The sequence below is a fragment of the Nansenia antarctica genome (genome assembly GCF_963989245.1).
Source record: "Nansenia antarctica genome assembly, chromosome: 11".
Lineage (NCBI taxonomy): Eukaryota > Metazoa > Chordata > Actinopteri > Argentiniformes > Microstomatidae > Nansenia > Nansenia antarctica.
In genome coordinates this window covers 1,903,527-1,927,622 of record NC_137681.1, presented here as the reverse complement: position 1 = coordinate 1,927,622, position 24,096 = coordinate 1,903,527, and the positions used below count along the sequence as shown (strand labels likewise).

Genomic DNA, 24,096 nt, shown 5'->3' with positions numbered 1-24,096 from the left:
CTACCATGCAAGGTGCCGGCCCGCTCACTGGGAGCAATTTCGGGGTTCAGTGTCTTGCCCAAGGACACTTCTACATGTGGCCAGCCTGGGCTCGAACCGCCGATCTGACAACCTTGCGATCATTAGACGGCGGCTCTACCTCCTGAGACACAGCCGCCCCATATTTGAGTTATCTTGTCTACAGTAAATGAGACCCTTTCATAGTGTGGTTGGTCCCACTACACACAAGGATCACAAATAGACAGGATCACTACAGTTCAGCAAGTAGACAGGAGACAACAGATTTCCATTATCAAACTTCAAACTGGCAAAAGGTAAATCAAAGCGCTATAAACTGTCAGGTCGTTCAACTGTGACTTGACTGTCTCTCTTTGGGAAAACCAAACATTGCTCTTTTTCTCAGTAAGCATCTTGCAGGGAGCTCTCTCCTTGTAACAAGCTGTGCAGCACAGTTGCCTACCAGATTGGAGGCAGCAGTAGGGGGGAATTGTTGTCCTCTACTGACCAACCAGATTGTGGCAGTATTGGCAACGAACGCATTTATGAATTAAGCAGATATCAGTTCATTTAAATACCAGCTGTAGGTTTTGAAATACTTTACATGCAGAGCAGGTCACCTTCCTAGAAGTTTGCAAAAGTTGCAAATGTGGCTGTCAAAGATTGGCTGAAAGTAATTCTAAATAACCACGGTGACAGTCCTAACCTCCAGGTACCATCTTTGGATAATGTGAAGGAGAAACATTTTTAAAACAAGATTTGTTTTGTTGTTGTTTGGAGTAGAGAAAGATTGCAACTTCAGAAAAGCTGCATCGGTGCGGAGTGTTCTTCGTTCGAGATAAGAAATGTACACGGTTATCGTTCACCAAGGCCTCAAATTACGCAGAAAAACATTCCCTCAGTCCAACAACATCTACTGTGAAACGCTATACAACAACACTGCAGTCGTAGTTCGTTCTCAGATCAATTCAGAAACCAAAAGAACACTGCTGTACACGTTCCTGCACATGGAAGCCCAGTAAACAAAGAGTCCAAAAGTCGTCCTCAGGGAAGCCGGAATGTGGGTTCAGATGACGTCTTTCTAGGACGTCTAGGTGACGTCTTTCTAGGACATCTAGGTGACGTCTTTAGGACGTCTTATGGACTACAGAAGACTACATTAGACTATTCTGTAGTCCATAAGACGTCCTAAAGACGTCATCTGAACCCACATTCCGGCTTCCCTGAGGACGTCTTTTTGACTCTTTGTTTACTGGGAAGTAACACTGAGAGGGAAGCAGATGTGATGGATGAATTCATCATGAAAAATAACCAAATTTGTTCGAACAAAAACAAGTATTTTATTTGTACAAAGACATAAGACATTTAAACATTTATACTGTATATTATTATTATTATGATTGACAGTGTCTATTTGGGGCCCAGCATGTTCTCTGGTTTGACCCACTGGTCAAACTCCGCCTCCGTCAGGTATCCCAGCTTGACGGCCGTGGCCTTCAGGGTCGACCCTTCTTTGTGGGCTGTTTTGGCGATCTTGGCAGCTTTGTCGTAACCTAGAGGGCAGAGAACGGACGCGGTCAGGTTGTTTAAGTCCTGTGCCTGTGTGTAGACATCGTTCAAAATCAGACCAATAGCAAACCAGTAATTTCTACAATGTAATGGCCGTAAAACCTGATTCACTTTTTTTTTTATGATACCTTTGTTTAACCAGGTGAATACTCATTGACATTTAAAATCTCCTTTTCCAAGAGAGACCTGGCCAAGAGGGCAGCATATAAAGACAGATACATTTAGGTTTCAGACGTACAGTATAAAACAGTGAACATAAGGCAGTATCAGGAATGCGTAGGTGACTGCGTTAAGTACAGAGACACTCTCTAGTACTTTCCCTGTTCAAGGTCCTTCAAGATTCCACTAAAGGCCTCGTATGAGATCGGTTCTGCAGGTTGAAGTCTTTCTGGAGGTTCCCAGCAGAGGGGGCAGCGTATCTGAAGGCTTTTTTTCTCAGCTCTGTGCGAACACGAGGAACAAGCAACTGCAGAACATCTTGGGAGCGCAAGTTATAATGATTTTGGCTTCTAGATAGATATGTACACAGGTACGTTGGGACCATCCCAGGAGAGTTTGGTATATAAAACCCAGCCAGTGGATACGCCTACGCCTACGCACATACAGAGAAGGCCAGACAGTCTGTGCGTAGACACCGTTCAAAACCAGACCGATAACAAACCAGTCAACCTGATTCATGTGATATAACAAACCTAGATATATTCACATCTTTTCATAAACGTTTAGAGAAGGAACTGACATCTGTGGTTCTCATAGCAGGGCCCCTCTGACCCAGGGGGTGTAGGGGGTGCTCTGGTGTTCACCTGAGAGGCCAGCCCCAAGCCCAACCCTAACCCTACACACCGAGGCCCCTGCTCGAGTCAGGATGTCGTGAGGCGACCTCTAACCAGACAGCTGTTTGGGGACGAGGACTTGCTGCCGTGTCGGGGACCTCTGTGTCTGCATGGCTGATTAACGCCATCAGTCATCCTCCGCCCTTGTAGTTGACCCAGAGCCCCCCGGTACACCTGGGTCGCCTTCTGTCTTGGCCCGCTTACCAAGGGCACCAGGACCTCTGACTGTCTCTGTGTGTGTGGGGGGGGGGGGGGGGGAGGGAGAGAGAGAGAGAGAGAGAGGGAGAGAGAGAGAGAGAGAGAGGGAGGGAGGGAGGGAGAGGGAGAGAGAGAGAGGGAGAGAGGGAGAGGGAGAGGGAGGGAGAGAGAGGGAGAGGGAGGGAGGGAGGGAGGGAGAGAGAGAGGGAGGGGGAGAGAGGGAGGGAGGGGGAGAGAGGGAGGGAGAGGGAGAGAGGGAGGGAGAGGGAGAGGGAGAGGGAGGGAGGGAGAAAGAGAGAGCGAGAGAGAGTTGGATCCTACCTCTCTCCTCTACCTCTCCTCAGATAACTGACATTTATTCTGTATTCAGTGTTCTCTTAAAGCACTTGTTACTATCAGCGTTCTTCTTCTTCCACCTAGTCGAGAGCAGTGTGGGTCAGAACCAGAACCAGGGGCCGTAAACAGACAAGCCTCTCCTTGACTCCTCTCATCTCCTCTCCTCTCAGAACTCAGGAGGAGGAAAGGCGGTTCAGATCAGAACTCAGGAGGAAAGGCGGTTCAGATCAGAACTCAGGAGGAAAGGCGGTTCAGATCAGATTCACCCTCAGGCAGCACTGCTGCTGCAGAGAATATCTCTCTATTCTATATTCACCTCAGAAACGCGCTGGACCACCACAACACTGACAGAACGTGAGACTGTGGTGGGTGTGACTGCCCTCTGCTGGTCCGACGAGGGTATAACATGTTTGTACCTACAGTGGGTTCGGAAAGTATTCAGACCCCCTTACATTTTTCACTCTGTGTCATATTGCATATTGCACATTTGCTAAAATCAATTAATTTCATTTCTTTCCTCGTTCATGCACACACAGCACCCAATATTGTCAGAAAAACACAGACTTGTAGACATTTTTGCAGATTTATTACAAAATAAACACTGAAATATCACATGGCCATAAGTATTCAGACCCTTTGCTCAGTATTGAGTAGAAGCACCTTTTTGAGCCAATACAGCCACGAGTCTTCTTGGGAATGATCCAACAAGTTTTTCACACCTGGATTTGGGGATCTTTTGCGTTTTGCCATTCCTCCTTGCAGATCCTCTCCAGTTCTGTCAGGTTGGATGGTGAACGTTGGTGGACAGCCATCTTCAGGTCTCTCCAGAGATGCTCAATTGGATTTAAGTCAGGACTCTGGCTCGGCCATTCAAGAACATTCACAGAGTTGTTCTGAAACCACTCCTTCGTTATTTTAGCTGTGTGCTTGGGATCATTGTCTTGTTGGAAGGTGAACCTTCGGCCCATTCTGAGGTCTAACACTCTGGAAAAGGTTTTTGTCCAGGATATCAATGTACTTGGCTGCATTCATCTTTCCTTCAATTGCAACCAGTCGTCCTGTCCCTGCAGCTGAAAAACACCCCCACAGCCTGATGCTGCCACCACCATGCTTCACTGTAGGGATGGTATTAGGCAGGTGATGAGCAGTGCCAGGTGTTGTCCACACATACCGCTTAGAATTAAGACCAGAAAGTTCGATTTTGGTCTCATCAGACCAGAGAATTTTATTTCTCAGAGTCTGGGAGTCCTTCAGGTGTTTTTTGGCAAACTCGATGCGGGCTTTCATGTGTTTTGCACTGAGAAGAGGCTTCCGTCGGGCCACTCTGCCATAAAGCCCCGACTGATGGAGGACTGCAGTGATGGTTGTCTTTCTAGAACTTTGTCCCATCTCCCCGCTGCATCTCTGGAGCTCAGCCAGAGTGATCTTTGGGTTCTTCTTTACCTCTCTCACCAAGGCTCTTCTCCCCCGGATGTTCAGTTTGGCCGGACGGCCAGTTCGAGGAAGAGTCCTGGTCATCCCAAACTTCTTCCATTTAAGGATTATGGAGGCCACTGTGCTCTTAGGAACCTTAAGTGCAACAGACATTTTTTTGTAGCCTTGGCCAGATCTGTGCCTTGCCACAATTCTGTCTCTCAGCTCTTCAGTCAGTTCCTTCGACCTCATGATTCTCATTTGCTCTGACTTTACACTGTGAGCTGTAAGGTCTTATATTGACAGGTGTGTGCTTTTCCCAATCAAGTCCAATCAATATAATTAAGCACAGATGGACTCCAAGGAAGGTGTAGGCCCATCTCAAGGATGATCAGAAGAATTGGACAGCACCTGAGTTAAATATACAAGTGTCACAGCAAAGGGTCTGAATACTTATGGCCATGTGATATTTCAGTGTTTATTTTGTAATAAATCTGCAAAAATGTCTACAAGTCTGTGTTTTTCTGACAATATTGGGTGCTGTGTGTGCATGAACGAGGAAAAAAATGAAATTAATTGATTTTAGCAAATGGCTGCAATATGACAAAGAGTGAAAGATTTAAGAGGGTCTGAATACTTTCCGAACCCACTGTATGTGTTCGTTGAGACGGTGACCAGCATGAGGGACTCGTTCATTTGCTTGTCGATTTTTGGTTTTCCATGAGCCCTTGATTGTTTGTGTAATCCTGATGACCCTGATCATCAACACCTGTGTCGGCCTGTGGCCCTATAATAATAGCATGTCTGTCTGTTGCCCGGTGACACTGATGATGGTCACATGACCGAAACGTTTGTCCCGCACCTTGCACTTTTGCACTTACCACTTTTTGTAAGAGCATGATAAAATAAAGAAAAAAATATTTGTCTAAATCTCTGTCTAAGGAGTTTTCCTTAAAGTTGTCTCTCTCTCTGTCTCTCTCTCTCTCTCTCACTCTCTTTCTCTCACTCTCTTTCTCTCCGCTACACTTACTGTCTCATAATTTTTTGAAACTACCGCACCTGCAACCAATCATTGGAAGAGAAAAGGGACACAGCAAGGTGCAACAGTTTTCCCTGGCCTCTATCACAGACGTGGGTATAACATGTTGTTACCTATGTGTTCGTTAAGAGCATGATGATGACGTGGGTGTAACATGTTGTTACCTATGTGTTCGTTGAGAGCATGATGATGACGTGGGTGTAACATGTTGTTACCTATGTGTTCGTTGAGAGCATGATGATGACGTGGGTATAACATGTTGTTACCTATGTGTTCGTTGAGAGCATGACGATGACGTGGGTGTAACATGTTGTTACCTATGTGTTCGTTGAGGGCATGACGATGACGTGGGTGTAACATGTTGTTACCTATGTGTTCGTTGAGAGCATGACGATGACGTGGGTGTAACATGTTGTTACCTATGTGTTCGTTGAGGGCATGACGATGACGTGGGTGTAACATGTTGTTACCTATGTGTTCGTTGAGGGCATGATGATGACGTGGGTATAACATGTTGTTACCTATGTGTTCGTTGAGGGCATGATGATGACGTGGGTGTAACATGTTGTTACCTATGTGTTCGTTGAGAGCATGACGATGACGTGGGTGTAACATGTTGTTACCTATGTGTTCGTTGAGGGCATGACGATGACGTGGGTGTAACATGTTGTTACCTATGTGTTCGTTGAGGGCATGATGATGACGTGGGTATGACATGTTGTTACCTATGTGTTCGTTGAGGGCATGATGATGACGTGGGTGTAACATGTTGTTACCTATGTGTTCGTTGAGAGCATGATGATGACGTGGGTGTAACATGTTGTTACCTATGTGTTCGTTGAGGGCATGATGATGACGTGGGTATAACATGTTGTTACCTATGTGTTCGTTGAGAGCATGATGATGACGTGGGTGTAACATGTTGTTACCTATGTGTTCGTTGAGAGCATGATGATGACGTGGGTATAACATGTTGTTACCTATGTGTTCGTTGAGAGCATGACGATGACGTGGGTGTAACATGTTGTTACCTATGTGTTCGTTGAGGGCATGACGATGACGTGGGTGTAACATGTTGTTACCTATGTGTTCGTTGAGAGCATGACGATGACGTGGGTGTAACATGTTGTTACCTATGTGTTCGTTGAGGGCATGACGATGACGTGGGTGTAACATGTTGTTACCTATGTGTTCGTTGAGGGCATGATGATGACGTGGGTATAACATGTTGTTACCTATGTGTTCGTTGAGGGCATGACGATGACGTGGGTATAACATGTTGTTACCTATGTGTTCGTTGAGGGCATGATGATGACGTGGGTCTAACATGTTGTTACCTATGTGTTCGTTGAGAGCATGATGATGACGTGGGTGTAACATGTTGTTACCTATGTGTTCGTTGAGGGCATGATGATGACGTGGGTATAACATGTTGTTACCTATGTGTTCGTTGAGAGCATGATGATGACGTGGGTGTAACATGTTGTTACCTATGTGTTCGTTGAGAGCATGATGATGACGTGGGTATAACATGTTGTTACCTATGTGTTCGTTGAGAGCATGACGATGACGTGGGTGTAACATGTTGTTACCTATGTGTTCGTTGAGGGCATGACGATGACGTGGGTGTAACATGTTGTTACCTATGTGTTCGTTGAGAGCATGACGATGACGTGGGTGTAACATGTTGTTACCTATGTGTTCGTTGAGGGCATGACGATGACGTGGGTGTAACATGTTGTTACCTATGTGTTCGTTGAGGGCATGATGATGACGTGGGTATAACATGTTGTTACCTATGTGTTCGTTGAGGGCATGACGATGACGTGGGTATAACATGTTGTTACCTATGTGTTCGTTGAGGGCATGATGATGACGTGGGTGTAACATGTTGTTACCTATGTGTTCGTTGAGAGCATGATGATGACGTGGGTGTAACATGTTGTTACCTATGTGTTCGTTGAGGGCATGATGATGACGTGGGTATAACATGTTGTTACCTATGTGTTCGTTGAGAGCATGATGATGACGTGGGTGTAACATGTTGTTACCTATGTGTTCGTTGAGAGCATGATGATGACGTGGGTATAACATGTTGTTACCTATGTGTTCGTTGAGAGCATGATGATGACGTGGGTGTAACATGTTGTTACCTATGTGTTCGTTGAGGGCATGATGATGACGTGGGTATAACATGTTGTTACCTATGTGTTCGTTGAGGGCATGACCAAGACGTGGGTATAACATGTTGTTACCTATGTGTTCGTTGAGGGCATGATGATGACGTGGGTATAACATGTTGTTACCTATGTGTTCGTTGAGGGCATGATGATGACGTGGGTATAACATGTTGTTACCTATGTGTTCGTTGAGGGCATGATGATGACGTGGGTATAACATGTTGTTACCTATGTGTTCGTTGAGGGCATGATGATGACGTGGGTATGACATGTTGTTACCTATGTGTTCGTTGAGGGCATGATGATGACGTGGGTGTAACATGTTGTTACCTATGTGTTCGTTGAGAGCATGATGATGACGTGGGTGTAACATGTTGTTACCTATGTGTTCGTTGAGAGCATGACGATGACGTGGGTGTAACATGTTGTTACCTATGTGTTCGTTGAGGGCATGACGATGACGTGGGTGTAACATGTTGTTACCTATGTGTTCGTTGAGGGCATGATGATGACGTGGGTATAACATGTTGTTACCTATGTGTTCGTTGAGGGCATGACGATGACGTGGGTATAACATGTTGTTACCTATGTGTTCGTTGAGGGCATGATGATGACGTGGGTGTAACATGTTGTTACCTATGTGTTCGTTGAGAGCATGATGATGACGTGGGTGTAACATGTTGTTACCTATGTGTTCGTTGAGGGCATGATGATGACGTGGGTATAACATGTTGTTACCTATGTGTTCGTTGAGAGCATGATGATGACGTGGGTGTAACATGTTGTTACCTATGTGTTCGTTGAGAGCATGATGATGACGTGGGTATAACATGTTGTTACCTATGTGTTCGTTGAGAGCATGATGATGACGTGGGTGTAACATGTTGTTACCTATGTGTTCGTTGAGGGCATGATGATGACGTGGGTATAACATGTTGTTACCTATGTGTTCGTTGAGGGCATGACCAAGACGTGGGTATAACATGTTGTTACCTATGTGTTCGTTGAGGGCATGATGATGACGTGGGTATAACATGTTGTTACCTATGTGTTCGTTGAGGGCATGATGATGACGTGGGTATAACATGTTGTTACCTATGTGTTCGTTGAGGGCATGATGATGACGTGGGTATAACATGTTGTACCTATGTGTTCGTTGAGGGCGGTGACCAGCATGAGGGAGTCGTTCATCAGCTGGTTGATGCGCTCGGTGTTGGCCTCGATGCCGACCACGCAGTTGTTGGTGAAGGAGACGGACGCGTCGCCGATCAGCCTGGCGGAGTTCAGCACGTTCTTGATCTGGGGACGACAACGTCACATTCACACAACTTTCTCAAAACAGGAATTAAGAGGACCCCCAAACCTAGAGATACATATCTCTGAGCACTTTGAGCTGCAACGTTTGCAGGAAAAGTGCTATACAAATAAAGGTTATTATTATTATTATTATTATATACAATACATATTATGAATACTACTTCTACATCCATGTGTTAATTAGGGCTGGGACTTAAACGCGTTAATTTCGGTTAATTAATTACAGAAGAAAATTACACCTTATCTTTTTTAACGCATTTTAATCGCTTTTTCTTTTTCTTTTTCTTTGGCCAGCCCTGCCACTTCTGTCCCTTGTGAGAGACTTTTCTCCCTTCAGACAACATAGTGCAAATAAAAGAAGTCAGCCTTGAGCTCTGAACAGGTAAACTAGTTTGTCTCAACAGCTGGCTGAAAGAGAAGAAGCAGAAGAAGTAGCAGGTTTAGAGGTTCCTGAGACCAATGGGTTTGTTGAAGGGTACTGATTTTTTTGTTACCATTTTAGATGCACTTGTGACTTTATGTCAAACTGTTGGTCTGTTCTTTATTTTGACCAAGGACATTTGGGTGGGTAGGGGAGGGTGAGGAGGGTTAGTGTAACATTAGGTCAGGTACATTGTGTGATCTGTTGGTCTGTGTAGCTAAAATAAACAGGATTTTGCGGCTTTAATGTATATGTCTATTAATTTATTCACTCGTATACCAAATCCAATTGAATTGAAAACTGTTGCTTCTCATGTCAAATATTGATATGTGATTAAAATGCGATTCATTTTGATTAATTAATTACAAAGCCTCTAATTAATTCGATTATTTTTCTTAATCGCGTGCCACCTCTAATGTTAATTCTACCTTTGCCCACCTCTAGTTCTAACCTAGCTGCCTGCCAAGCTCTGGAAAAGGCCAACCCTCTTTTCAACCAACGGTTTGTGTATTAAGAGAGTGCAGGTTTTACTTTTACTGCAATCTACAACAACAAAAATAATGTTCCGAGCTACGGTGACAAGAATAGTCCATGAGCACAGAGGACAGGAAGTCAATCTCAGGAAGTCAATATTTCAAAGCAACAACAACAGCGACAACACAACGAGAACAAATCAATTCAATAATTCAGCTCCCCACAAAAGACCACAGTTCAAATGAGGAAACATATGAAATATTTATCAGCACACAGTGCTGTAATAGCCGGAATTGAAAACATCCTTGAATTACCTTTTTCAATCTCATATAAGGCTGACGGATAGGGTTCCAGTCAATACAGACATTTAAAACCACACAGCGCTGCACGCACGCACAACCCTACACACACACACACACACACACACACACACACACACACACACTCCCAAACACACACCCACACCCACCCTAATCTCGTATAAGGCTGACGAACTATGGTTCCAGTCAATACAGACGTTAAAACCACACAACGCCGCACGCACGCACACCCCCACACACACCCCTACACACACACACACACACACACACACACACACTCAAACACACACACAACCACACACCCCTACACACACAGACCCACAACCACAACCACACACCCCTACACACACACAGACCCACAACCACAACCACACCCCCCCCACACACACACACACACCCACACACACCCACACCCACACCCACACCCACAACCACACACACCCACACCCACACCCACACCCACACCCACCCACACCCACAACCACACACACCCACACCCACACCCACAACCACACACACACACCCCCCCCACACACACCCACAGCCACAACCCCACCCACACCCACACCCACACCCACACCCACACACAACCACACCCACAACCACAACCACACACCCACAACCCCACCCACACACACACACAACCACACCCACACCCACAACCACACACCCACAACCACACACCCACAACCACACCCACACCCACACCCACACCCACAACCACACACACCCACACCCACACCCACACACACACACAACCACACCCACAACCACAACCACACACCCACAACCCCACCCACACACACACACAACCACACCCACACCCACAACCACACACCCACAACCACACACCCACACCCACACCCACAACCACACCCACAACCACACACACACACAACCACACACTTCAGTGCAGAGTAACATCCCAGCTCTGTTCTCACCATCATTGGTTTGAAGATGCACACACACACACACACACACACACACACCTCCACACACACCCCCCCCCCCCCCCCACACACACACACACACACACCCCTACACACACGCCTACACACACCCCTACACACACCCCTACACACACACTCCCACACACACACACCCCCACACACACCCCCACACACACACACACACCCCTACACACACGCCTACACACACCCCTACACACACACACACACCACTACACACACGCCTACACACACCCCTACACACACCCCCACACACACATCCCCACACACACCCGTACACACACCCGTACACACACACACCCACACCCTTTAGTGCTGTGTTCTATCCCAGTCATGCTCTCACCATCATGGGTTTGAAGACGTTCAGTTCAAAGTGTCCGTTGCTGCCTCCTATGGTCACCGCCACGTTGTTGCCCATCACCTGTGCTGCTACCATGGTGATGGCCTCACACTGGGTAGGGTTCACCTTGCCTGGGACACACCACAACACACAACACTTATTATTAATAATAATAATACATTAGACTTATATAGCGCTTTTCTAGACACTCAAAGACGCTTTACAAACTGAAAAGATCGAGTAGTAATAATAAAAAGAAACAAAAGGTAAATAGAAGAAAGTATAGGGGCCTAATTAAGGTAGTGCTGGGGACACATGGGAAGGGGAGGGGGAGAGGGTTAACTGGTGAAGGGGAGGGGGAGAGGGTTAACTGGTGAAGGGGAGGGGGAGAGGGTTAACTGGTGAAGGGGAGGGGGAGAGGGTTAACTGGTGAAGGCGAGCTTGACGAGGTGGGTTTTGAGGGCCTGTTTAAATGTTGGCAGGTTGGAGGGTGGTCTTCAAGAAACGTTTGTGTGTGTGCGCGCGCGTGTGTGTGTGTGTGTGTTAGGGATGGACGGTTTTTCGGTTAAACCGAAAACCGGGGTTTATAAAAATAGAAACGGTTTTTTATCAAAACCGTCTGAAACCGTTTTTTTTTTTTTTTTTTTTTTTTTTTTTTTTGGAAGAATAAAATAGAATAAGAATAAAACTGGAACATGTCACATGTTTGTCGTGTGTGAAAATAACAATGATACAGTCTGAATCTGCCGCGCAATGAGTGAGAGGTTTGGTCAGTTGTGAAGAATAACTGAGGATTAATATCTAATTGGGATTATATTTAAGGGTAACGAATCACTCTATGGGAAAGATAGTTGCCTTCAGTTATTGGTAGATAGGAAAGGTTTTTTTACAATTACTCGCTTACATTTAATAAGATCATTTTCGCTGCTCTCTGTAAAGCGCATTGGGTCACTTTTGTGAGAAATGCGCTATAGAAATAAAATGTGATTTGATTTGAAATCAATCAATCAAACTTTATTTATGTTCTATAGCACAAATCATGCATTGAATGTAACTCCAAGTGCAGTATTTACTAAACCACAATATAATAAAACAAGAGCTATACGGATCAAGAGTGTTTGTGCACAGCGCCACTGTGTGTGAAGGCGCTACTGAAAGTGATGACAGAACGCATGTCTCAGAAGATACGCGGTCACTTAGTGACGCAAAGGTAGTTCTGTATTTATCTCTATCTGTATTAGTACATTTATTTTGAAAGCTCTATTTTGACAGCTCTACCATGGGCACTTTTATTTTGATGGGGCATTCTTTGTTGATTGACTTACGACAGTTCAGGACGAGTCAGTCTCGCGGCATGTGGTTTTTATGAAAAGCTTTAAGTATGTTCACTGCATAATTCTAAGTCTAATATTTCAGTGATTATTGAGCAGTATTCAAATATTTAAATACATTGAGCAGCAGCTGAAACTTTGAAGATGCTGTTCCAAGAGATGATCTTCCGTGCAGGCGTGCACCCTGGATCAGCGGAGCTGGTGTGTTAAGTGTTCATGTGTTTTCATGTATGGTGAATACAAAAGTCTGCCTTTCCACTTATATTTGTGAAACTAAGTAGCCTAAATGTGTTGCGACTGTGCTTACGGTGTTTTAATGGTGTTCGACATGAGTGTATTGTAGCAGTAGGGCTCAATAAATAGAAATTGGCGTTTTTTTTTTTTTTTTTTTTTGCAAGTTTTTTTTTTTTTTTTTTTAATGTATTTTTCGGTTAACCGGAAAACCGCGGTTTTACTCTCGGACGGTTTTTCGGTTTCAATAATTGGAAACCGTCCATCCCTAGTGTGTGTGTAATAACGCTGTAATTACTCGCTTCACACAATTGTCTTTTGTTGAGTTGTTACCACACTCAATGACGTTACTACACACAGCTATAAAGCAACCTGTCATACTTCAACAGCACCCTGACTTAATGTGAGGAGTGATGACATCATCATCAGTAATGACATCATCATCATCATCATTAGTAATGACATCATCACCCTTCTAAAGGACATGGGTGTTGGTCAACATGTAGCTCTTTAAGAAAAACAGTCTCTGAAGTAGATCTCTGAACAACCAAAGAAAAGATTAAAGATTCTGCCTGTCCGTGTTGTAGTGGAGGTCAAGGCGGGGGTGGAGGGGTGGGTTGGAGGGTCTGGCCAAAAATAAGGCTTGAAATCTGACCCCCCCCATCGCATGGACGAATGCAAGCAGCTGTGAGTGTGGTTGAAGCAGCTCCTAGTCCTAATGCGTCACTAACACCACCTCCACACAACAATTCCACTTCTACAAGCAAAGCCCCCCAGAGAAATATGCTCCTCTTCAGACGCTCCCTAACCTCCACTCCTTTCCTAGTGAAGGCGGTACAGGACCATGGCCGCAAGGACAAACAGACTGAAGAACAGCTTCTACCCCAGGGCCATCCAGGCCCTGAACACAGCAAAGACCTAGGTTCTGGGTGCTGGACAGTCTGGACGGATTGATGGCAGCTGCTGGACTGAAAAAATCAGGTGTAGTGCTGAGGCACAAATATGTACATTTCAAGCCTGCAAACTGCGACACTTTGAATAAATGTGCAATAACACTATGTGCAATATGACAACCCTAGTCGTCTATCTGTACAGTATAGTATAGTGGATAGTGTACATAGCCTTTATTTATGTAAACCAGCTCCTTCCATTCTTGTGTTTTTTTAAAGTGTTTTTTTAAAGTTTTTTTTCTTTCCTAACACCAGGGGAGCCACCCCTCCTAAATTTCGTTGTTTAGTACCTGTACTGTAGCAATGACAATAAAGACCATTCATTCATTCATTCATTCATTCATTCAAAGCCCCCCAGAGAAATATGCTCATCTTCAGACGCTCCCTAACCTCCACTCCTTTCCTAGTGAAAGTAAACATACTTTCCCTTTTCTCCTTTCTACACCATTCTATAAATATATTCAACTATATGTTCCATAATGATAACAGTTACTACATTCGCCAACAACATTGTTTTAAAAAAACAAAACAAAACAAAAAAGCTAAAGCTGAAAGCGTTTATTATGTTCCTCAGTGAATTCTGCGTTTTAAGCGGCAGTTTGTTTGTTTGTTCGAACATCCTGAGGAGAAACACCTTGAATCCTACACGTTTAAATCTGTGTGTGTGGTGGTGTGGGGGGGCACGGGGGGTGTGTGTGTGTGTGTGTGTGTGTGTGTCTGTGTGTGTGTGTGTGTGTGTGTGTGTGTGTGTGTGACGTGGTCCCACCCACCAGGCATGATGCTGCTGCCCGGCTCGTTCTCCGGCAGGATGAGCTCCCCCAGGCCTGAGCGCGGCCCGGAGCCCAGGAAGCGGATGTCGTTGGCCACCTTCATCAGGCTGCAGGCCACCGTGTTCAGAGCCCCGCTCAGCTCCACCAGGGCGTCGTGGGCCGCCAGCGCCTCGAACTTGTTAGGAGCCGTCACGAAGGGCAGACCTGGGGGGGGGGGGGGGGGGGGGGGGGAGGGAGGAGGGGGAGGGGGGGGGAGGGGAGGGGAGGGGGGGGGGGGAGGGGAGACGGGGGAGAGGGAGGGGGGGACAGGAAGAAACATGATTTGGGTTAAATGCTGATGTTCAGAAGTTCTGATGTAAACTGGATCGTTGAAGGGGGGGGTGGGGGGTCAGACCTTGGGGGGGGGGGGGGGGGGTTCTGATGTAAACTAGACTGTTGAGAGGGGGTGGGGGGTGTCCAGTCCTTAAAATGTACAGTACCTAGTCAAAGGTTTGGAAATACTTTCCCATTTGATTGAAGTGTGTCCAGGCCAAGTTAAAGTTCAAGTTTATTGTCATATGTGTTAATACAATGACATTCTTCAGCCTCGTCTCTCTCTATAGCATCACACGTAAGTAAGTAAGTAAGTAAGTAAGTAACGTTTATTTATATAGCACAACATTTACAACGACAACAGCCGCCCAAAGTCGCTCACAAACAGATAAAAGAGATAAAATACACTAAAAGCAGCAAGGTGCAGTACAAATAAAAGTGCAAAGAGTGCAGTGTCGGGAAGGCAGGCTCACCTCAGGTCAAAGGCCAGGGAGAAGAGATGTTGTGTTTTGACTAGTTTTTTAAAAGCCTCGACGCTCTGGGCAGATCTGATGTGGAGGGGGAGACTATTCCAGAGCCTAGGGGCGGCCTTAGAGAAGGCTCTGTCCCCTCTGGTTTTTAATTTAGTCCTAGGGACCTCCAGAAGCAGTTGGTCAGCTGACCTAAGGGCTCTGGATGGAGTGTGGTTGAGCAATAGGTCAGCCAAGTACGGGGGTGCCTGCCCGTTCAAGTGCTTCAAAAACTATTTAAAGTAATTTAAAATCAATACGGGAGCGGACGGGGAGCCAGTGGAGTGAAGCCAGGGTTGGTGTGATATGGTCACACAACAACATAACCCACAATACGAACAACACAACAACAACACAGTACAAGGTGCTTAGTGCAGGGTGTAAAGGTCTTAGTGCAGGGTGTAAAGGTCTTAGTGCAGGGTGTAAAGGTCTTAGTGCAGGGTGTAAAGGTCTTAGTGCAGGGTGTAAAGGTCTTAGTGCAGGGTGTAAAGGTCTTAGTGCAGGGTGTAAAGGTCTTAGTGCAGGGTGTAAAGGTCTTAGTGCAGGGTGTATAGGTCTTAGTGCAGGGTGTAAAGTGCCAAGTGCAGTGCGCATGGTTCAGCTGTTCAGCAACCTGACCGCCTGTGGGAAGAAACAATTTCTGAGGCGGTCGAGGGTGGTGCGTGAGTTGATACTTCTATAGCGTTTTCGGGATGGGAGTGTGTGATGTGGAGTGTGAATAGTGCATATGGCTGGTGGCTGGTGTCTTTAATGATGTTAAAGGGCGTGGGCGTGAGGCCTGTGTGGTACCAGTGATGGGGAGGGTTAGGTGTGTGGTACCTAGGGCTGTCCCAAACGACTATTTTTCTAACGATTAATCTAACGAATATTTTGTCGATTATTCGGTTAGTCTAGCGACTAATTTAACGATTAGTCTAACGATTATTTTTTTGCTGTTCGGTTAATGTATCACTTAATTTTCCCCAAATAAATGTCAAAAACTTCTCTTATCAACATTTCAGTATTTTATTCAATTATTCTTGCACTGCAGGGCAATATTCCACACAACAAAAAGATCCTCTCTTTCTTACAGTCCAACATAAAATATAATATTATAAAATATAAAAGTTAACTTCAAGTAAAAGGAAAAGTGCAAGGAATGCAGTAAATTCTGTAAAAAAGTAAAATTCTAACCGGAATACCGTATACTCTCAGTAACAATCTTTAACAATAACAATCTCAACATAAAATATAATATTATAAAATATAAAAGTTAACTTAAAGTAAAAGGAAAAGTGCAAGTAATGCAGTAAATTCTGTAAAAAAGTAAAATTCTAACCGGAATACTGTATACCTCTCAGTAACAATCTTTAACAATAACAATCTCAATAACAAACATAACATTCTCCCCCTCTCTCTGCTCTCCCCCTCCCCCCTTAGCTCTCTCCCTTCTCCCCCCTCCACCTTAGGCATTACTGTGGAGGAATGTGAGCATGTCCACATGCTTAGAGGTCAGGCTTGCTCTTTTTTTTGAAACGATGTTCCCAGCAGCTGAAAAGAGCCTTTCAGACGGAGTGGACGTTGCAGGGACAGACAGGTAGGACTTGGCCAGCATAGCCAGGGAGGGGAACCGTGTTATGTTATGCTATGTTATGAATAGCTAAATTGATGCTAACGTAGCATGCGAGCTACGAGCTAGATAACGTACAGTAGGTGCGAGCACCACAATAACAATAGGCTAGTAAGGCTACCGTAGCTAGCCAGCTACATAGCTAACGTTACTAACACCAGAAGACAAGACATACAAACTGTGGTGAGCTACATTGCTTGTGTGACATTAGCTAGTAGCTATCCATTTTTCACTGATACACGGCCGGAAAAGTGAACAGAAATACAACGCTGACTTACGGTGCTAGCTTGCGGCTGTCTTCACAAAGCGCTCCAGGATGCTTTCGCTTCAAGTGCTCGTTCATTGAGGTCGTACTGCTGTGATAGGACAATTCATTTTGCACAGTTTACAGACCACCACATTGCCATTGGTTTCTTTTTTTGTAAAGTACTCCCATACTTTGGACGATCGTGGGCGAAGTCTTTTAGCCGCCGGCTCTTCCTCTGTGTTTGCACTGGTCGCAGCCATGTTGTTTTTTACGACTAACCGACGCATTTTACGGCAACCGACGTATTGACGTAGTCGATGACGTCGATGACGTCGAATAATCGTAACAGCCCTAGTGGTACCTGTGAGAGAGGACACCTTGGCTGGGTTAGGGTCAGGGTCAGGGTTAGGTGTGTGGTACCTGTGAGGGAGGACACCTTGGCTGGGTTAGAGTTAGGTGTGTGTGTTACCTGTGAGATCGGACACCTTGGCCGCCACCTTCTCAGCGAAGCCGATGCGTGTGTTCAGGCCCGTCCCCACGGCCGTCCCCCCCGCCGCCAGCTCATACACGCGGGGCATGGCCGACCTGATCCGCTCCATGCTGTACTTCATCTGTTGCACGTACCCGCTGAACTCCTAACACACACACACACACACACACACGGACACACACACACACACACACACACACACAGACACAGACACAGACACAGACACAGACACAGACACACACACACACACACACACACCACACAGAGACACAGAGACACAGACACAGACACAGACACACAGACACAGACACAGATACAGACACAGACACACACAAACACACACACACACACACACAAACAAACACACAAACAAACACAGTCAGTGACTGCTCTTAAGAACGGCATGCAAGCATCAACGAAAACCAAACGAAAGCTACGGCTAAGATAAAGGCTAAAATCAAGCCTAACATAAGTTAATTAATAGTTTACATCATATCCTACATTAATCATATTACATCCTACATTAATAGGAGCAGGAGCCTATCTCCTGTTTCCGTAGCGTGAGGCGGCTTGATGTACAAGTCCCCCCCCTGGACATGACGCTAGTATGTCACAGGGTCTTACCCCCCCAATCCAACCCTTAATGCTGAGTGCCAAGCAGGGAGGCATCGGGTACCATGTTTATAGTCTTTGGTATGACCGGGGATCGACCTCACGACCTCAGGACGACACTCTACCCTCAAGGCCACTGAGCTGGTCAATAATAATCTACGGCACCGTTTGGGAACCACGGCGAACATCACATGATCCTTTTCAGCTTAACAAGGGACATGGTGTCTTCAGTTATCCAGAAACATACTACTAAACGTACCTTAACCTCTTAAGCCGGACGGGTCCATAATTGGTCCCAAATTCTGCTTTAATCTGATTATTGATAACTTTATATCTCCTTGTCATGTGTCAGGCATATGTTGGTCCAAACTATGATCTGAGCATATCCACACATATCCATATTAACCTATCAAATGGCATCCTGCTTTTTTCATTTGATCATCATATTTCTAATGTTATAAGCAGTTTTAGTTTGGGTCTGTTTTTTTTTATAGGTGGACATTAGTCCAAAGGTTAACATCTTTGCACTCGATCAAATTTCAGGACCCTCCTTTCATTACTTTTCCTAGATATGTGCGTTCTACCACCCCAGTATCCTTACATTTTCAAAATCACATCAGGATAAGCTAGTATGAAGCTATTTTGCAGTTTTTCTGTGTAGGAGGCAGGCTCATTTACAAGCAGCCAACTAGTGGTCATTGTGGGTAAGTAGCAGCTTTCCATTGTAAAGACTCTGGTCATTTGACCCCCGAGGCGGCTCTTATAGTAGGTAAAACAGGCACGGCTGTTCTAGTGTCAACTGTCACTTAGATCTAACTGTCACTTTCAAATTTGAAATAAGATTTGACAGTTGGTGATGTGGTGGTCTAGTGTTAATTTGGGTGATTCATTTATCAACTCAACGAGTCTGTTCAACTACCATCTGTACTAAATATCAACCTCTTGGTGTTGGAGGACAGATTTAAACCTTAAATGGTAAATGGACTGACTTATATAGAAGTGACTGACTCTTTTAGAAGGTAAAAAAGGTTTTAACCACCCAGAGGCGTACGTACCTGTCCTAGGGAGAGGGGCACGGCGTCCTGGGTGTGCGTACGTCCGATCTTGATGATGTGGGTGAACTCCTGGGCCTTGGCGGCCAGCGCGTCGTGCAGCAGCTGCAGGCCGGGCAGCAGAACCTCGTGGACCTCCCGCGCCGCAGCGATGTGCATGGCGGTGGGGAACGTGTCATTGGAGCTCTGCAACAGATGCAACACACCCACACGTCACACTCCCTTCTGGCTCCAATACACACGGCGCTGCCGTCAAAGTTGCACTTAATACAATTAACTCTGAATGAACAGTAGTGTCGTTGGAGCTCTGCAACACACACACACGGAGACTGAAGACCCGTCTCTCCAGGCTACACCTTAACTGCTCCTCCTGAGACATCTACTACCCCCCCAGCACTGTGTCTCCTGAGACATCTACTACCCCCCCAGCACTGTGTCTCCTGAGACATCTACTACCCCCCAGCACTGTGTCTCCTGAGACATCTATTACCCCCCAGCACTGTGTCTCCAGAGACATCTACTACCCCCCAGCACTGTCTCCTGAGACATCTACTACCACCCCAGCACTGTCTCCTGAGACATCTACTACCCCCCAGCACTGTCTCCTGAGACATCTACTACCCCCCTAGTCTGCTGCACACTTGCCAGCTAAAGAGTTAACTGGATGCACTTTATTATTTTACTTAGTAAGTAGACATACAATATTTCTTATTCTGCTAGAATTGGGATTTATAGTAATACCATAATGGCATATTTACAGTACGGTACATGGACAGTGGATTGAAGCATTGGAAATGTCTGTCTTTAAAATGTCTTTTTATAGTCGGACATGATTTTTTTTCAGGTGAGAGAGTAAAGTGAAAAGGACATTATCTGACTGCATTGCCCACAGCAATCCAAAATTCAATTATAATTATGTTATAAATTGATATCCCAATTTATACCTCTTATTAGATTATAAATTACTCTGGTTGTTATATTTGCCTTTTGGTTGACAGCAAAAGAGGGAGAGAGGAGGATAGAGAGGGAGAGAAGGAGAGAGAGCAGGATGGTGTCGGCACACCAGAGAGAGAGAGCAAGAACCAGGTGAGAAAGTGGACAGGTAGTCAAGACCACATAAGTAAGTAGCCTTGAGAACCGATGGTTCTGGAGCCTAATGGCCCATAGGGCAGGAGCCTATCTCCTGTTTCCGTAGCGTGAGGCGGCTTAATGTACAAGTTAGTACACCCCCCTGGACATGACGCTGGTATGTCGCAGGGTCTAACCCCTGGGGGTGGGGGGGTGGGGGTCCATGCCACGGTCCATGCCACCCCCCCAAGGCAGCAAAACTAGGGGAAACACTGCCTGAGACATCTACTACCTCCCAGCACTGTGTCTCCTGAGACATCTACTACCCCCCAGCACTGTGTCTCCTGAGACATCTACTACCCCCTGTACTGTGTCTCCTGAGACATCTACTACCCCCCAGCACTGTGTCTCCTGAGACATATACTACCCCCCAGCACTGTGTCTCCTGAGACATCTACTACCCCCCAGCACTGTGTCTCCTGAGACATCTACTACCCCCCAGCACTGTGTCTCCTGAGACATCTACTACCCCCCAGCACTGTGTCTCCTGAGACATCTACTACCCCCCAGCACTGTGTCTCCTGAGACATCTTCTACCCCCCAGCACTGTGTCTCCTGAGACATCTACTACCCCCCGGCACTGCTTCTCCTGAGACACCTGCTTTTCCCCTTTACTGTGTCTCCTAAGACTTCTACTGCCCCCCTTGTACTGTCTCTCCAGCGTCTTTAAAAAAAAAAAACTTTCATTGGGTCGTTACAAAAATGATCGCTGGGTTTCGTCTTGAAATGTCGTTGATGACAGGTAGAGAGAGAGAGAGAGAGAGAGAGAGAGAGAGAGAGAGAGAGAGAGAGAGAGAGAGAGAGAGAGAGAGAGAGAGAGACTGTCGTTGTGGAGGGTCACCTGGCTCTTGTTGACGTGGTCGTTGGGGTGAACGGGGTCCTTGCTGCCTAGTATCCCACCGAGGATCTCGATGGCCCTGTTGCTGATGACCTCGTTCACGTTCATGTTGGTCTGGGTTCCCGACCCCGTCTGCCACACCACCAGGGGGAAGTGGTCGTCCAGCTTACCGGCGGTCACCTTGAATCCAGGTAACATTGGGATCAGTTAGTCAGTGCAAAGGACAGGCGACAATAATAATAACTTTTATTTGTATAGCGCTTTTCCTGCAAATGTTGCAGCTCAAAGTGCTCCAATCATTATATAATTATGATTTAATTATTTAGTCATTTAAAGGCAATATTAAAAAGATGGGGTTTTAAGTCTTGACTTGAACATATTTGCTGAGGTTGCATCCCTAATGTAAACTGGAAGTGCATTCCACAATTTGGGTGCATAAAATGAGAATGCAGCCTCACCAAATCTCTTCTTTTGTCCATGTGGTACACAGAGAAAACCAGCGTCAGAAGACCTGAGAGCTCTACTGGGCTGATATGCTAGCAGAAGACCTGAGAGCTCTATTGGGCTGATATGCTAGCAAAAGGTCTTTCAGATATTCTGGTGCTGTGCCAGTGAGAGCTTTATAAACGAGCAGAAGGATCTTGAGATCTATTCTAAACTTCACAGGAAGCCAGTGTAGAGTCTAGAGTTACAACCAACAATGTAACTTGGTTCATGTAGCTTCAGCTAGAGGCACAGGCTAGCCCAGACATGGCTAGACAAGGCTGGGGCCTTGGGAAGTAACACTCTGTTAACCATGAAAGCTAGCCTAACCATACCAGGGCTAGAGCACTGCCGTTGCTGAGTGAGTACTGTATCAAAATGTAGCTCTCTTCTCTACAGAGAAGTCCATGTCAGCTGACAGTCAGTCATGCACTCCCCCCTGTGCTCCGGTCTGTTTGACTTTCTCTCTCTCTATTAGGAAATCTTTTCGACGTAAAACTCCCACCTCATCGGCGGCCTTGACGATGGCTTCAGCTATCTTTGGGTCCAGTCCATAGTCCTGGTTCACCTCCGCCGCAGCCCTCTTCAGAATACCGAACGCTTTGATGACTTGGATCTGGTAGATAGACAGCGTATGAGAGGCAACAGTCAACAGGACAATGTGTGTGTACGATCTGATCAATAACAATAGAATTCAGGCTACTGGAAAAATAACATGGAAGTCATTTCCTCTCTCGAAGAAGAGCTTACCGGCATTCTCTCGGTCACACCCCCGATTTTGAAGTTCATCGTCGACCGGACGGTCTGGGCGCCATAGTACTTGTCACTGGGCACTTTCAACTCTCCGAAGGTATCCCGCTCAATCCTGAAGTCTGAACTGGCCTGGAACAACATCCCAAATCAATCAATGGCTGAATGAGTGAAGACTCCTTCTCTAAGGAATATAGCCTACACACTGTTACTGTATGACTAGTGGCTACATATATGTGGGTATATGTAGCATAACATATATATATATATATATATATATATGTTGTAGCAACATCATGAGAGACAAAACTATCATCATGTCTATTTGTATACATGTGATCACTGAAATCACCATGTTTGTTGACATTGGGAGGCTTGTTAAACAAATCAGGTCAGGTGTTTGAGTGTTGACAGTTGTTACAAGGAAGCTAATATGTACCCAACCAGTAGCTGTCATTGACAGAGACAGTGAGACCTACCTTCTATAGGACAGTATAGGCTATAGACTAACCTTCTATGGGGACACAGCGTGGCATGCAGTGAAGTAACAGCCAGCCTAGCTAGCACAATTGTGACCTTCTGCATGCTAGCTAGACAAGACAACATGGCTTTAGCTTTGCTTTGCTCCCTGTAAACACACAAACCTCTGTCCTTCATGTGCAGAGGAGTTAGCTGGGCTTGTCAATGTCATGAGAGTTAAACCTGATATGATCTGAAGCATGTGACAGTGTGTGTCTCTCCTAGCTAACATGCTAACCTACTATTCCTTGGTTTTAAACAGCTAGCCTATGATAAGGTCACCCCCAGGCCTGTTACTAGGCTAGTAAACAGCTCTCTCCTGGTCTCCAAACACACAACTAACTCACCATTCTGGAGCAGGTAATGACTGCAGGGCTGAGGTGTCTGCAGGCTGTGTGTCTCTGCAGAGACAGAAGGTTGTTGTAGTTTAGCCGCTGGACGTTTCTCAGAGAGCGAAACATGGCTGTCTGTCTGTTAGAGGAGGAGGGCGGAACCAAAGTGACCAACCAGACGGTGGAGGAGGAGGGCGGACACACATACTTGTAACAATAGCGGGAGGTGAGGGGGGAGGTAATTGAAAGCAGCACACGGCGTGAATCATTTCGGGTTTCGTGGTTTTAAATAAAAAGGGTTTGACAGTTTTGACAGTAGCCTACTAGTACTATTATTGTTGTTAATATAGTTACTAGTTTATTGTTATTAATAATAATAATCATAATCATAATCATAATAATCATAATAATGATGATGATGATAATAATAGGGATGATAATAATAGTAATAATTATAATAATAATGGTAATAATAATAATAATAATAGTAATAATAATAATAATAATAGTAATAGTAATAATAATAAT

At 45.5% G+C, this 24,096-nt stretch overlaps 1 protein-coding gene across 1 annotated transcript; it reads right to left on the bottom strand.

Moving 5' to 3' along the window:
- Positions 1-1,317: 1,317 nt before the first annotated feature.
- On the bottom strand, positions 1,318-23,718 carry fh (fumarate hydratase). The gene is made up of 10 exons (XM_080541797.1): positions 23,584-23,718; positions 22,718-22,849; positions 22,473-22,583; positions 21,488-21,664; positions 19,522-19,704; positions 17,834-17,999; positions 14,688-14,891; positions 11,409-11,536; positions 8,711-8,864; positions 1,318-1,550 (listed from the first exon to the last, which is right to left on the bottom strand). The coding sequence occupies exons 1-10, from the start codon at positions 23,695-23,697 to the stop codon at positions 1,408-1,410; spliced, it is 1,512 nt and encodes a 503-aa protein (XP_080397923.1). The 5' UTR covers positions 23,698-23,718; the 3' UTR covers positions 1,318-1,407.
- Between the last annotated feature and the right edge of the window lie 378 nt (positions 23,719-24,096).